At 35.2% G+C, this 16594-nt stretch overlaps 1 protein-coding gene across 1 annotated transcript; it reads right to left on the bottom strand.

The window, feature by feature from the left end:
* Positions 1–13440: 13440 nt before the first annotated feature.
* On the bottom strand, positions 13441–16342 carry LOC121245612 ((S)-scoulerine 9-O-methyltransferase-like). Its single transcript, XM_041143593.1, has 3 exons — positions 15537–16342; positions 14556–14620; positions 13441–13905 (listed from the first exon to the last, which is right to left on the bottom strand). The coding sequence occupies exons 1-3, from the start codon at positions 16324–16326 to the stop codon at positions 13675–13677; spliced, it is 1086 nt and encodes a 361-aa protein (XP_040999527.1). The 5' UTR covers positions 16327–16342; the 3' UTR covers positions 13441–13674.
* Between the last annotated feature and the right edge of the window lie 252 nt (positions 16343–16594).

The raw sequence follows: 16594 nt of genomic DNA, 5'->3' as shown, positions 1-16594 counted from the left end.
GAATGAAAGCCCAAAAGTAGTGTGGTGAAAAATAGTCACTAATGAGTAACGGTGAAGGTGAGCAGAACTACAAGTGAACTAGATCACCGAACTTGCACAGCAACACAAAGTACATAATAATCGGCAACCCAAACTAAGAACCAAAGTTGTCATCCCACATACCTTGGGTGAACCATTTTAACTAGAAATCCACAAAATATAAACTTAAATACAATAATTCTCCAAAACCAAATACCCCAAAAGTCATTTAAAATAGATTTAACTCAACACTACTAGATATTCTCTAAAATCTCTCCAATCCAGTTATGCCACCTCGCACTTACCTCATTTTTCTCTTATAATCCATCACATGCCATCTATTTCAACTTCCACAACCATCAAATTCATCAGCAAAAACAATGGTGGAGATAAAATGGGTGATTCCACCAATTTAGTTAGCAACGAATCTATACTAGTGTGTAAATTTGAGCTAGTTACATAATGCAGCACGTAACAAAATCTCAAAAGCAATAGAGCAATATTCCAAAAATATTTATTACAATAATAATATAGAGAAAAGACCTTTTCGTATAGGCATCATTGAATAGAATCATAACAGAACGAAAACCATCTTTAAACCCTATGCTAGGGTTGTTTAAACCCGGACAACCAATCGAGCAGAAACATAATGTGAAACCCCCTTTCTTTATGCAAATGAGAATAAAGTATAAAAAATGCTCATATCTACACAGTCATGATAACAATATTTTTTTTTCTTATTTAGATTCAAAGAATAATGCAAAAAATGACCGAGGTTATTTTCATAACAAAATATGCAAGTTTTTCATAAAATCAACCTCAATTAGTTTTTATGAAAAGTTTAGAATATGAGCACTGCTTGCTAGAACATTTTAACATCTATGAACAATGTCAAGTGAATATAAATTGTCACCTAGAAAATATTATGTTTCAATTTCAATTATACGTAAATTTCAAAGTAAGCACATACTTGCATACTAGTTCCTCAAGTGAATTAGACAAATGGATTGCGGAGCATGAGAAGAATGGTATATTCAGTGTCAAAAGTGCATACATGTTTTTCAAGTCTCTTGTGGGAGCCTTCAAATGAGGCCCTGCAAAGAGATTTTGGAATGCTATTTGGAAGTTGAAAGTTCCTCAAAATGTTAAAAAAAATATCTTGGAGAGCTTGCAAGGAAGGACTTCCTACAATGATAAATCTCATGAGCAGGAAAATAAATGTGGATGCATTTTGCTGCATCTGTCAACAGCTTGTGGAAGATTTGGCTCATGCTCTATTTTTTTGTCCATCTATTCATGAATTCTGGTTGAGACAGTTTCCTGTTCTTTATCAGATGGATCAGTTCAGGTCCTTTATGACTACTGTTATGGAAGTATACTCGACAGGATCTCCAGATGACTAGATAGATTTTATCCTTATGGCAAAGGGCTTCTGGTATAGGAGGAACAAAATGATTCATGATCATATTTTTCTACCACCTCAAAAAGTAATAGGTTTTGCTCTTTCTAAGAAGGGTAAATCTATTACTGGTTTGCAACAGCAAATTCATACTAAGAAGTTGGGTTATAGGTGGTCTCCTCCATCAACAGATTGATTTAAATTAAATGTTGATGGGGCACTTTTTTTGTAAAATGATAAAACAGGTGTTGGGGCCATTCTTAGAAATTCCTATGGAGATGTCACTGTGGCTCTAAGCAGAGTTGAGGATGAATCCCTTGATCCAGAAAATGTTGAGGCAATGGCATTTCTGAGAGGTCTCCAATTTTGTTTAAAAATCGGCATCCACAATCTTATCATAGAAAGTGATTGTCTATATCTTGTTGGTAGGTTAACAGTGGAGAAGAATCATATGCAGCTGTGAGGACAGTTGTTTCTGAGATCAGAAGACTAATGTAAGGATTTCTGCAATGCAGGTTACAACATGCCAATAGATTTTCAAATGTAGCTACACATCGACTTGCAAGGCATGCATGGTCTATTTCTGATATGCAAGTTTGGTGGCATAGTGTACCTATTTTCATTGAGATTGTTTTTTATGTTTATAAACATTTTTGTAACCAGGCTTAAGGTGGTTTGCCTCCTTTGCAATGAAGTTAGTTCTTATTAAAAATAAAAAATAAAACTGAAAATTTAATGACCTATTTTCATTTTTTGATAAGAAATAGACTTCATTTCATTCCATAAAGGAAATTATATCTGTGACTCAAAATTACAAGTCAAACTAACATCTATTGTTAGCATCCTCGTATACAAAGACTTTGCGACTGACATTGTCTAAACTTCATGAAAACTCTCAAAAGAGAGTATTATTCTCTATATTAAAACAGAGGAAAAAACACCCCACATCTAAACTCCATCCTCCAAATGAGGAGAAGTGAACAACACACCCATCCTCCTAACACGAAGGAGGGAGGAATGAAACACCGATATGGACAAAAGTCCAATAGCCTATTTTACTTTATTTTCCTATGAATAAAAAACCCAACAAACAAACATCAACAAAAACACACTACATAAAGTCGGAAATATAAAAACACCACCAACAACACCAAACATCAACATAATGACCTATTTTTATAAAGCCTAAATGACATTAGTATGTAATTTATGTCAAACTATCAGAATGTCCTATAACTCCAATTTGACGTGTAACCTCCATGACCTGTACACATGCCAAACCCATAATTAGCTTATTAAGAATGTTAACCACACTTACACTTATCCACAAGTCCATAAGCTTATATGCATAACATTATACATTATACGTGTAGCCTTATAACTAATTATCTACAAGTGTGCTGACTTCTTGAAACCCATGAAGTGTAACCCCATAAATGGGCGTGTGTGCAAAAGAGAGAGAGTGGTACGTAGAGAAGAAGCTTCACCAAGAGGAATAGGGCCGGCTATGACTGTGGGTGGACATGAGATGGCTCATGGTGCTGTCTATGGAAGCTAGAGATTGAGGAGAGTAGAAGAGGAGAAGGAGGAGTGGTGGTGCACACACATGGAGGGCTGCAATTATTGTTTGCTTCAGTTTTAGCCTCATGGGAGCTACGATTGGTGTTATGGAGGAAAGGCCCACGTTGCTGGGTGGTTGTTGAGCCGCATGTGGGTGGTTCGGTGCATTTGTGGTGCAACACGGAGTGGAGAACAACATCGACTTGGCACTATATGTGGTGCTTCATTCTGTTCGTGTGCAAAAAGGGGTGATGGGCTCTCAGTTTCGGTTGGGTCTGAGTGGTTCCTGCAAAAGGAATGGTGAAGCATGGTGGTTTACAATTGAGAGGTGAGCAACCATGGGTTTGGGTGGTTTAAGGCGGTTCACGATGGAGGATGATGAACTGCTTGCTTTGTTATTGGGTGGAGAAACAATTGTTATGAGTGGTTCTCTTAGGGGTGGGTTCCCTAGTGTTTGGCATTGTGGTGGTCTAGGTGTGAGGGAGGTTCTATCATGGAGGCTTGGTGTATCTGTGGCCTGTGGCGATGTTTTTCTTAACCTTTCAAGTGAATTATGGAGATTCACTTTGAAGCGTAAGGCCATGAAGTTAGATGAAAGAAGTTTGAAATGAGACGTCAATGGGTCACAAGCTATGCCTTTGAAATTAAGAAAATGGTGGTAAAGGAATGTATGGAGAATGGATTGGATAATTGAGCTGGCCTATGTGAATGAGGTTTAAGTAAAGAATCAATTGAATGTTAAGACCGCGTGGAAAGGAAGGCACTAAGAGTTCAGAGTATTTAATTATGCAAGTTTTAAGTTTAAGTTGTATATGTAAATGAAAAGGAAATGATGTGAGTTATATGTATATGTAGGTTGCCATCTAACGTACACATGAATTAGCTATAGGAAACGAAATAGCATGGAGTTCAGGTAAGTATTATGTTTACATTCTTCTAGAGTTTTCTAAATGATATGAAAATAAAATGTTCTCTTTATAAAAATGAAATGAAATTCTTTTACGAGAAAAATGTCTTTTTATACAATAAAAGAAAATGAAATGTTTTCTATGAAACTAAATAATGTTTTATGAAACTATGTTAAGGTATTAATGCTTTGAAGTATATGTATGTATTAATCCTTGCTAGCCCCTGTTTATGCATCTCTATGAAAAATGTATGCATGATGAAATGGATGTTATATGTAGTAATTATTGCCTTTATGATCTATGAAATGAAATGATGATTTTTATGTTTTAATGTTTTATATTATAAAATGATGTTTCATAAAATGAAATAGACTGATGACTGAAAAGAATGAAAACAAAAAGACTAAAAGGAATGAATGAAAAGGAAAGGAATTAATGAAAGGAAAAGAATTGAATGAATGGTTTAACGTATGAAACTACGTAGCAGCCATAACTGAATGAATGATGGTACCAATGGACTAGACAAATTGCAACGCTAGCTAAGTAGTATTGGAAGTGCACCCAGTGCTACCCCTGACTAAAAGGGATTCCTAACTTATGACCACGGGTAGATCTACGTCCAAAAAACCGCTAACCCCAACACAAGGTGTGGAAAATACTTTTATGAGAAAGGAAAACCTTTTTAAAGAAAAATCTCACCTTGTAATGTTTTGAAAGGAAGAAATTTTATTTTTGAGTGTAAGCAGAGGTATAAAGAAGGCATGAATGAAAACCTATGTCAGTATATGTTTACATTATGAAGTAATGCTTAATGAGTTTTCGACTCATTTTATTTTTATTGTATGCCCCTCCCAGAAATGAAGTGAGTACGAAGCATCAGGACAAATATGGCCCAAGGAAAATGTTTGATTTGTATGTAACTGGCAAGTAGATACTCGATCCATAATTGGGATGATAAGAAGCACAAAAATTTTATGATGATCATGGAATTAACAATCACACAAAGATTGAAAAACATTCCTGAGATAGTGTACATTCTAATGGAAGAATAGTAGCTGAATTAGTCAATCTATCAAAAGCTGTAGGCTTTACTGAAACCAAGTTCTTCTTAATGTCAGATCATGGGTTGATTCTAATTATTTAGTTTTATAAGTAAGGCTTGTGGCTTGATCATTCATGTTCTGATCTATACATGAAGTGACCCAGCTCAATAATTCTAAGGTCAGAATATTGATAATTTTTATTTGGCCTAAATTATATTTAATGGGTCATATTGGATAAACCCATGAGCGATAAATTATTGAGATTGATTAGGAATTTTAATTAGGGTCAATAACTAGGTTAAATCTCATTTATTATTTATTGAACGAGTTAGACTCCTTTTAGAATTTAAAGATTGGCTATTAGAAATTTATTTCAATTTAAAATATCACTGATTGAAGTCCCCTAAGAGGTCTCAGTAGCTGCTAATCCTACATTGAATGAACTACTAGATCATGTTTCTACATTCAAACTCTCTTATTGAATGATCGCGACCAAGTCCAACTCGAACTCTTTGGCACCCTCTCCCAAATCTCTCTATAAATATCTTCTCTTCCGTGTGTTATTTGGAAAAATTATAAACTTCTGTAAGTACATCGATTGAATCCAAGATACACAATCCAGTACCGTGTGTGTCCCACGTTTACCACGCCAATAGTCGACTATCACATTCCTCTCACAGCATCCATCACGTTTTCACTATTTTTCTCTCTCACGTTTGTTTTCTCTCAAACTCTCGGTTAATCTATTTCTCTCTCTAGCCAGCACCAAGCCCAAGAAAGGAAATCAGTCACGCCCCAAAAATATTGGATTAGCGCTACAAGGTAAGGAGCTTGATCATAAATTAGGATTAGCATACGTTAGCTAGTTATATTATTATTATTATTATTATTATTAAAGTCAGTTCTTTTGGAAGCCAATATTTATGTACCACAAATGTTATGATATCTACAAGCACGTCATTCCTCATAACTCATGATCATGTTTCATTCCCCATATTATAGTTTTGTATATATTTTGCATCCCATGCATCTCACATTGCAGAAGACATGTAAGATTTCATAAGATAAAGTATAAGATAAAAATCAGATAAATCAAATGGCCATTCAGATGCATGGTACCAATTATGTCAAGGTGGATGTGCAAACCACGGAGTCAAGTGTGGTTCACCATAGTATTTTATCATATCAAATCAGTGGTTCCCCTTGTGGCCACAAGATGTGTGACCGGTGCACAATCTTGCACACAAGGTTGAGTGTGTTGGTCAATCAGACAAGTCAAATAATTCAAATTAGCCAACATATTAAAAATATTTTAAAGTCATGCATGTCATCAACATATTTCTGAACAAGATTTTAATTCTCAACATAAAATTTTGAATGAAAAACCTTATGTTAAGTATGTTTACGTTATGATAGGTTTCTTACTGAATTTTCGACTCATTTTAGTTATTTTGTATTTCTAAACCACCCCAGGTGAGAATATTTATGAAAGCATAGCTATAGGATATGACTTGGTCTAGGGAGGCATGACAGTAGCCTAGATCATGTACAGAGAGTTTAAGTTATGATTTTTATGCACAGATTTCAAGAAATTTTAATAAATGCTTCCATGCACTCTTTCTTACAGTCTCAATATTTTATTAAGAATGATTTTATTTATAGACTCTTTGTACCTGACGCTTCATTCAGAATAAAAGAAAATATTTTTAAATTAAGGTCAGTAATAGCACTTCGCCTCCCCAGAACTTTAAAAGAATAACTTTAATACCTTGGAGAGCGAAGTGTTACAATACATATAGCTTGTAACGCTTTCATCTCGGAGGTCCGGAAAGTTAGCTCTTATTACTTAATATCAACTCTAATATCACAATTATAAAATCTAAAAAATTCTATAAAATATTAATTTATTTGCTCAACTCAAATATCCATGTACCTTCATAAGGACACTAAAGAAAATCCTCAATAAAATAAATTAAAAACTCATCAAAGACTAAAAAATATCCATAACTTAACACCAAAATAACCGAAAACAATAACTCTATTAAATAAGACCCAATAAATACTTATACCAAAAGACACTTATTCCTTTACGATCATCACACCTTGCTAAAATTTTCTACTTTTTTCTCTAGCTAAACCATCAAAATTATCCAAAAAATATTGTGGAGATAAGGGGTGAGTTATCAACAACTCAGTAGGTAGAGAACATATACTAGTATGCAAACATGAGCATTTACAAAGTTCAGAATGCAGAGTCAGAACATGCTATAAAAAATATTAGAGTGAAAGTTAAAAAATATTCTTATTCAAAATTCTTTTGGCATAACATAACTGAACGTCTTCATCTTATCTTATCATATCATAACAGAGACCATGTTTAATTCCCGTAGTAAGGTTGTGCAAATCTCAACGGCCGATTGAGTGTGGACACAGGAAGACCATGTGAATCTCCCTTGATTATTCTCGGAGCCTCAAATGTGCACACAGAAAATACCACGCAAAAATCACTTTGCTTCCAAAGTGGGTGCACCAGAAACAGAAACATTGATACCATCACAAACAGAGGCCATAGTTTTACACCCATTGTAAGGTCAAAACTGAACAGTTGCAGAAACAGAATGTCATGCCAAAGGTTTTCAGAAATCACATCATATCATATCAGAGTATAAAAACATATTTAGAACAGAATATAATCAGATCACAAAAATATAATTTATGCACAAAATTTCATATTCGCTCTCTTTTGCACTACTCAGAAATAAAATGCCAAAATAGCTCATGCTACACCACTCATGCCAGAAAACACTTTATTCTTATACAGAATTTATTGAGTAATGCAGAACAAATAACTAAGGTTGTTTCAAATTTCTTTTCATAACAAAACATGCATATTTTTCAAAATTAACCTCAGTCCATTTAATTTTTATGCAAAGTCTAGCATAGGAACCTTAGTTACCTGGACTTCTTAGCTTTTCAGAATTTCTTCACAACAGTACTGAACGAAAATCAATCGCCACCTATAAAATAGTCATGTAACTTCCATAAATTTCTGATTGAACACATACTTCGTAATTAAAACCTGAGATATAAAATTCCATATTTTTCTATAATGTCTACCAATAATTGGAACCCAAAAATTCCCTTGCTTACTAAATTCGTTAATATCCAATAACTAAGATCATGATAAAAACATATCCAACTTAAAAGTTAAGCCCAATACACCTTAAAACATTAACAAGCTTTTGAAATAAACCAAGCCTTAACCAAAACAAAGCCCAACACGAGTTAAGCCTGTGGGCTTTAATGGAAAATTTGTAGATACCGAAGATATGAATGTATACTTTGAAAATGGAGGGCCTAAATGATTCAAAGCAGCAAAAAGCTTCAGCAATGTTTTGCGACTGTCCCTACCCAAGCAAGAAACCAGAACCAAAGGCTCTGTGGGGCTGAGCACTCAGTCGAAATTAACGTTGGGCACAGAATAGCGAACTGCAGTGGAAGCTGGTTGAGGGTGGTGCATGCGATGGCCAATCACAAGGAGAAGGATCCACGTGACAGTGGTCTGGATGGAGGTTGACGGCAGCGTCGCTTGGTTGGGTTGCATCAAACGACGGCAAGCAAAAAAGAAAATCAGCTCTGTTTTTGGGGAGTAAAACAGAAGTACCTTCAGTGGCTTGACCTTGGAGGAGGTAAGGTCGTTGGGCAGTGGGAGTTCTTCCACGATGGTTGAGGAAGTGGCGCTACAGTGGTGTAGTGTTGTTTCATGGCATCTGGATGTGTTGCGAATTGGAGGTTGGGATATGAACGCGCATGAGGTTGGTGTTTTCTACATGGATGCTGAGGGAAAATAAGATGATGATGATGACTGTAGTTGGGCACGGCTAGGCTTCACTTTGGATGGAGGACCTGTGTGTTTTGTTGCTTGTTGCTCTACTTTTGGCAAGGAAAACAAAGGCCTCTTAGTGTGCGATGGTGGCTTGGGTTGTGTATGTGGGTGACTCAAGACCGAGTTGTGGCATTGATTTTATATGGATATAAAGGGAAGGTTTGGTGTGGGGTGATGACCTGCGGCAGGGTGCTAAGTAGAGAAGACGACAATGGAGAGAGGTTGAAGAGTTGGGTAGTTTCTCTTTGCATGAAATAACATATGTGTATATATATATATGAGTGATATGAAAATCCTAGAGAAGGGAAGGGGAAAACTATCGTGAGGGAGTGGGATACAGATTGATAAGTAGGGAGAGTTTGAGTATCTAAATTTGTTAAGAGGAAGTGTAACACCCAGGTTTAGCACAAGCCATTTTTCTAAAAATTTTTTGTTTTTAGATTTATACGTAGGAAAAGCCTAGTTAATTGTTTTCAAGTATTATTATTTTTTTTTAGAAATTGGGTTGAGACCTATAATTCATTGAAAAAGCCCAAACCTTGTGCACCCAAAAACCCAAGGCCCACACTCGTTTGTTTTAAACCATGAAAACCAACTATCGGTTTATGATCAGTTTTCCCCACCTTGCATGACTCTACTCCCATGCACGTGCACATCTCTTTTCCGTTTTCGTTTGGTCCTCAATCACATATATAAATACACCTTATACAGCTGCATGCACGTCACTCTCTCATCACTCTAGGGTTTTATTTTTGTTTTTTTCATTGCCCTATATATTTAATCCTTCGTGCCTGAAGAAAACCCAAAAATAGTGTTGTAGTCTCCTTCCCCATCCCTCTTATGTGCTGAAGCGGCCACCCTCCACAACCTCCATGCAGTCACTGTCGCTACCTCCCTATACCTGCTCGCACAACCACACACGAAGTCATCCTTGCTTCCTCTTTTGTCGTCCAACACCCTCACGGAAACCACCCCCGTGTGAGTTTTCCCCCTGCAAGGCGGAAGCCACTGGCCATTGCCCAACCCCATGTGAAACCGTAAGCCACCGTAGCCCAGCCATGAACATACGTGGAGCCACCGCTAGCCATCATCGAAAAAGGGACCTTTGTTTTTGCTCCCCAAAATAGAGCATGTACCACTCCATTGTGAGCCAAATGCACCAGAAATGGCCACAACCTGATCCTACTATGCCCTACATACCGTTCTGCACTGTCGCCGCCTCAAACTACCACCCTCCCTCTCGGTAACATCTCTATCTTTCACGGTAGTTTTGCTCTCTTTTTACCTCTGTTCTCTCTCTCTCTCTCTCTCTCTCAATGCGTCCAGCCACCTTGCTCCACCCACGACCACCGCATTTGCCTCTAGGTAAACTCTGCATCTCAACGCGAAGTTTGTTTTCTCTTTCGTAAACTTTCATTTTTTTTATTTTTTATTTTTTGCTTTTCTTGTTGCTCCAAAAGCAACAAGTATATGCCTTTTTGACTCTAGTCATAATATCCATAGTATTTATGAAAATGCCATCAAACCTTTGGTCATTGATTTTCCGTAAAACACCTCAAACCAAGTGTTTTTCATTTACATCTTTGCCCTTCCAGTTATAAAACTACAAGTGTTTTATGAATATTTCAGTAGATTTGGTTTTGTTTACTATCAATGTATTCTAGATTTGATGATGTTTTAGGGTTACGAGAAATTAGATTTTTAGGAAAATAGGTTACTTAGCGTTTAAGGTTTTAACTATTGAAAAAGGTGTTAATTTCGGATGTTTACGGAAATTACGTGACAATCTTATAGGTGACGATTGATTTTCGTTCGACACTGTTATGGAGAAATTCAGAAAGTTAAGAAGTCTAGGTAAGCGGGGTTCCTATGCTAGACTTTATATAAAAATAAAATAGGCTGATGTTATTTTTAGAAAATATGCATGTTTTGTTATGAGAAGAAATTTTGAAACAACTTTAGTTATATGTTCTGCATTACTCATGAAATTTTCATAAGAAGAAAGTATTTTCTTGCATGACTGGTGTAGACATGAGCTTATTTTTAGCATTCTGTTTCTGAACTATGTAAAATGAGTGAATATGAAAATTTTTTAAGCTTTGCATGTGGTCTGAAGATGTTCTAAATCTATTTTTGAAAATGTGAAATGATCTGAATTTGATTACTCTGTTTTGATATCATGTGGCATATGAAAAACCTTTGGCATGACTTTCTGATTATGTTTTGACTCTGATTCTATTCTGTTTTGCTCTGATATGTGGCCTTATCACGGGATATAATAGTGACCTTTAGCCCTATTACGTGATATAATATTGAATACTGGCCCTATCACGGGACATAATAATGATCTCTGGCCCTGTCATGGGATATAATAGTGACCTTTGGCCCTACCATGGGATCTAATAATGGTCTCTGCTCTGAGTGCAATCGCTTTGATAACATGGTGATTTATGTTCTGCTTGGTTTTTTACAGAATGCACAACCCTACCACAGGGGTTAAACATGGCCTCTGTTCTGATATGATGCTCTGATATGATATGATAAGATGAAGATGTTCAGTCATGTTGTGCCAAATGGGTCTTTGAATACAAAAAGTTGGTTTCTGAATATGAAATGTTTGAAGTGTTGCTCTGATTTTCTGATAATATATATTTTTGAGATTTGCATATTGAAATTGAAATGTTTTGTTTCTGTATTCTGAACTCGGTGAAAATACTCATGTTTACATATAGCATATGTTCTCTGCCTATTAAGTTGTTGATAACTCACCTCTTATTTGTATAAAATTGTTCAGATATTTTTTATGGTTTAGCAGTAGAGCAAGAGTGAGAAGTATTGAAAAAGTCTGATGATCATAGATGAATAAGTGCTAAGGGTACAAGTATTTTCTTTTTTAAGATTATATTTATTAGTTTTATCTTTAGCGGTTTTTGGTATGTCAAGTTATGAATAATTTGAGTCTTTGTAGAGATGTTATTTTATTTTATTGAGGTTTTTGTTCAGTTTTTTTGTGGAGGGATACTGATTTTTTGATCGAACAAATAAGTTAGGTATTTTGTAGAGTTTCTGTTTAGCTATTATTGATTATTGGAGATGTTTTTAAATAATAAGAGCTAACTTTCCAGACCTCTAGGAATGGGACGTTACAGAAAGAATTTATGTGAGAAACAGAAAGGGAAAGGGTAAACCACATAATCGTGGGGAGTTAAAAAAATCAAATAGAGAGAAAATCGAGGGAAGATATATATGATTGTTTGATCAAAGTAGTGGTATTTATAGCTACTGTTGAAAACATTAGTGGGAGTAGATTACGTACGTGCATGGGATATGGGAGTGAAAACTACTCCCTGGTTGCCATGGCCTGGGCTTATTCATCCATTTCATGTATTTAGGCTCATGGGTATGATACAATACATAGGCTTTTTCTCTGACTTTTGGGCCTCAATCCAAAACTCTATAATATTATGACTTGTCCTATAAATTTTCTCGGCCCATAAAAATATTTTTAACCCAATCCAAAAATATTCCAAGAATTTAACTACAATGGCAAGTCCATTAGAAAATTTGATATCCATTAAAAACCAATTTGGCCCCGTAAAATATTACTCAAAAAATTCAACTGGGCTTTTCATATGCTTAATCCAAAAATATTTAAAAAGCAGGCTTGGTGCTGGGTCTAGGTGTTACATAACTAATTTGTATGGTTTGCTTATTGCTGAAGCCCAAAAAAGAAAAGGAAAAAAGAAAAGAGAGTATCAAGTATCTCATGTTTACGTTTCAATCTACATGGGATATGGGAGTGAAAACTACTCCCTGGTTGCCATGGCCTGGGCTTATTCATCCATTCCATGTATTTAGGCTCATGGGAATGATACAATACATAGGCTTTTTCTCTGACTTTTTGGCCTCAATCCAAAACTCTATAATATTACGACTTGTCCTATAAATTTTCTCGGCCCATAAAAATATTTTTAACCCAATCCAAAAATATTCCAAGAATTTAACTACAATGGCAAGTCCATTAGAAAATTTGATATCCATTAAAAACCAATTTGGCCCCGTAAAATATTACTCAAAAAATTCAACTCGGCTTTTCACATGCTTAATCTAAAAATATTTAGAAAGCAGGCTTGGTGTTGGGTCTAGGTGTTACATAACTAATTTGTATGGTTTGCTTATTGTTGAAGCCCAAAAAAGAAAAGGAAAAAAGAAAAGAGAGTATCAAGTATCTCATGTTTACATTTCAATCTACATGATCTCGTTGGCAATACGAGATGATTGAGAATAAATTTGTAAAAAATAAGTAGTATAGCTACAAAAAGATCTCACAAAAGTGCACTTACAAAATGAAATAGCTTTATATAATACCTAGATATGTTTTGTAATGTAGGTAGCTTTACAATTTAACGTATCATATCAAGGCAACTCATTTTATGAGTTTACTTTTATAAAATCTATTTATGGTTAAATCATTTTCTTTTTTAAATATGTTGTGGGCAACATTAAGCCTACTATCGTAAACATATCTTGCGCGATGTCTTATTATTCTACATGGATCGACATCTTACAATAAATTTAATATAAAACAAAAGAAAAAGATGTTATAAATTAAACTAAGGAGAAATATACAAAGCAATGGAAAATTATATTATTAATTATAAAGAAATTAAAACACGAAATTAAGGTACACTAGGTCTTCCTTTTGTTTTTGTTTGCTCTGCATTGCTTTAAATTTTATTCTCACCCATTTCGTTTTATTTTGGCAGATTGGAACTCACATGAGTACTCTTAATTACTTATGAAACTCTATAACATGAACCGACCAATGAGGGATTGGGAAGATCTCCATTTTAGTAAACCCTACAGCTTTTCCCAATCCTTGAATTCTACTAGTGTTCGCTCTTTACCTCCATTCATTAGGAGCATCATAAAGAAGTCTTTCATTAGAACGTCCTTTGCCTCGAGATTGTTTTCCAATTCTTCAGAGATTGCCATTTCCACGATTATCACCTTTCCATCTCGTGGTAATGCTTCCCAGCAATTTCTCAACAACTTCTTGCAATGCTCATCATCCCAGTTATGGAGTATCCACTGCTTAGGTACAAATCAAAATGCACACAAGTTTGGAATTTTGCATTATTATAGTGAAGTATTTATATTATATACTTCATATTATGATCGCATACGTAAATACGTGTGTGTATATATATACACACACTCATATTTCATGCATTTTCCCTATTTAGCTTAATACTTTCAATAAGAACCGTCAAATTTATTGGCTTTTTCCTAGTTAATTATAAGCTATTTTTATTTATTCATTTATATACTTTTGTATCTCAATTGCAGCTTTGGGATCCCTTTTCGTTCTTCTAGGCCCTAATTAACTTTCCATTCTAGTTTCAAAGACCATACTACAAGTTCAATTCCCAAGACATCATGCTTAATTCCCTTGCCTGCCCACTAATTTGAATTACCATTTGGCCTAAGAATCCATCAATAAAAGGATACCTAAAAAAAAAAAAAGAATTCATAAGAGAATACGAAGGAAGAGAAATTCTACTGGGAGCCTTACACTACAGTACACGTAGCTTTCACCTAATTAACATGTGATTTGTTATTCTATCTTAATGCTTAAATATGTCGTGCTTAAATAGAATGATAAATATGACAAATCACGTATTGATTTAGTGAGAGTGTATGGTGTAAGGCTTCTTTGTAGCATTTCTCAAGAAGAAAACCTTCAATAAAATTGTTTCGGCATTTGGGATCGATTTGAACATATCTCCAGCCACATGCTTTACACCTAAATACAAATCAATATTAATATTTGGAGTTGAGTATCGTAAGTAAGAAGTACTAGCTAGACATGATTAAATATTATGAATGTTGTGAGTAGATCTTTTGAACGAGAAATTACCATACCAAATAAGTGGCATGCAGTTTCTATCGTTAACATTGCAAAAAATGAGACAGTACTATATATATATATATATATGTTGATCATGTATAGTAACGGCATGTGCATTAATATGCTGATATCATCCCATATGCATGTATATTTAGATTCTTTGTCCCTACAGATATAAAATGTTAGTATCGTTACCATAAATTAGTACAGGATTTCGACATGATGTTATCTTCCGCAAGTCCTATATATATATATATATATATATTTTGGTTCAAGAAAAAATCTATTGCAAATTCGCTTATTGACACACACAACATAGTACTCCGCATCAACCAAGTTAAGAATATATAACATTTTCACTTTTTTAATAACTGATAATGCAATAAGTGACGTATTTACAAACCAACTTGTAAGATAAGAGATGAGATGAGAGTGAGCAGGACTGGTTTGGGAAGTAATATGAGACAAAAATTTTGTAAATGTAAGATAGTTTGTGAATAGTAATGAGATAGTATGAGTTGAATATTTTTTGAGTTTTGAGAAATAAGAGAAAAAAGGTCGAATAAAAAATATTATGTAGTTATAATATTGTAAGAATATAGTTTTATAATATTATTTTTATTTAGAGACATGAACAAGTTGGAATTATTTTTTATTTTTTATTTGAAAGTTTGAAAATGTTATAATGATTAGTTTGAAAATTTTGTATTTGAATTATGTTTGGAAATAAGATAAGATGAGATGAAATGAGATCAAAATCTTTAATCTCATCAGAAAGAGATCTAGAGATAAGAGGTGTAGGCCGTCTAACCTGGGAGCTTGGGAGCAGCAGCAATTACATGGGGCAGATCAAAGTTCAATCCACGAACGTGTGGATACGTAGAGGTTATCTTTGCAAGAGTGGTTCCAATGCCGCCTCCCACATCCATCAACTCCTTCAAATCTTTGAAGCCACCGTACAACTTAAACACACCCTCAAACTGTAATTTAGCGCTAACTTCCATAAACTCATCGAACAGTTGTCTCAATCTTGGCTTCTCTCCCATGTAGTCATAAAAGTTCACTCCATAGGCCTTGTAGAATGGCGAGCTTCCAGGATCAAGCACCGCATCCTTGATCATATATTGGCTTTCCAGTATCTCCCTTTCAGTAGCAAATAAGATAAAGGAAGTTGTGAAATTTGCCAGCTCGTCGGTACTACTGCTACTCACTAAGCATCGGCTTTTCTTTGTCAGGCCATAGGTCCATTCATGGCGTCCATGTTCTCCATTATTCCCTAATGGCTTTCGAGATATTGATAAGATAGAGTTTGCACCAAGAACGCTTAGCACCCTCTCCAAAGTCCACGCTGCAGAACTTGGATCTTTTGTGGGGATCTTTGAAATTATCTCTGCTGCAGAAAGATGAGCATCAGGCCCTGCATCTGCGATTATACTGAACACTTTCAGCTCAATTGCAGCTCTTAGAGCCATTTGGGTGCTAGCCAAACCTCCCAACTGCGAGCTTATGAAATGGTCTCCATCTTCTTGGACTTCCATGTTTTGGCCTTGTTCTAGCTTTTGATATCTTTCCTTGTCAATATTAGCATATGCAATATGCATGTATTTATAATCGAAGTCAGTATCCGGTCGATAATGAATGCTAGCTATCCTGGCTAGCTATAGAGTTTAACTTAGGGGTGGTGTAATACCAAACTGAGATTTTGGAAACTGCTGTACTATTATATATTCATCGAGCCGGAAAACTTAATGGAGGAAAAGCAGTAAAAGGACGACTCGGGCTGGAAGGAATAGATCTGTGGACTTCAGAAATCTACCCCATGCCTCAAAATGAATGGTTAGGTTTTTTTTTTTTTTTTTTTTTTTTTTT

This window comes from Juglans microcarpa x Juglans regia, unplaced genomic scaffold (genome assembly GCF_004785595.1).
Source record: "Juglans microcarpa x Juglans regia isolate MS1-56 unplaced genomic scaffold, Jm3101_v1.0 JmScfU0078, whole genome shotgun sequence".
Classification (NCBI taxonomy): Eukaryota; Viridiplantae; Streptophyta; class Magnoliopsida; order Fagales; family Juglandaceae; genus Juglans; species Juglans microcarpa x Juglans regia.
Note: the sequence above shows the minus strand (reverse complement) of the source record. Positions and strands in the feature narration are given on the sequence as shown.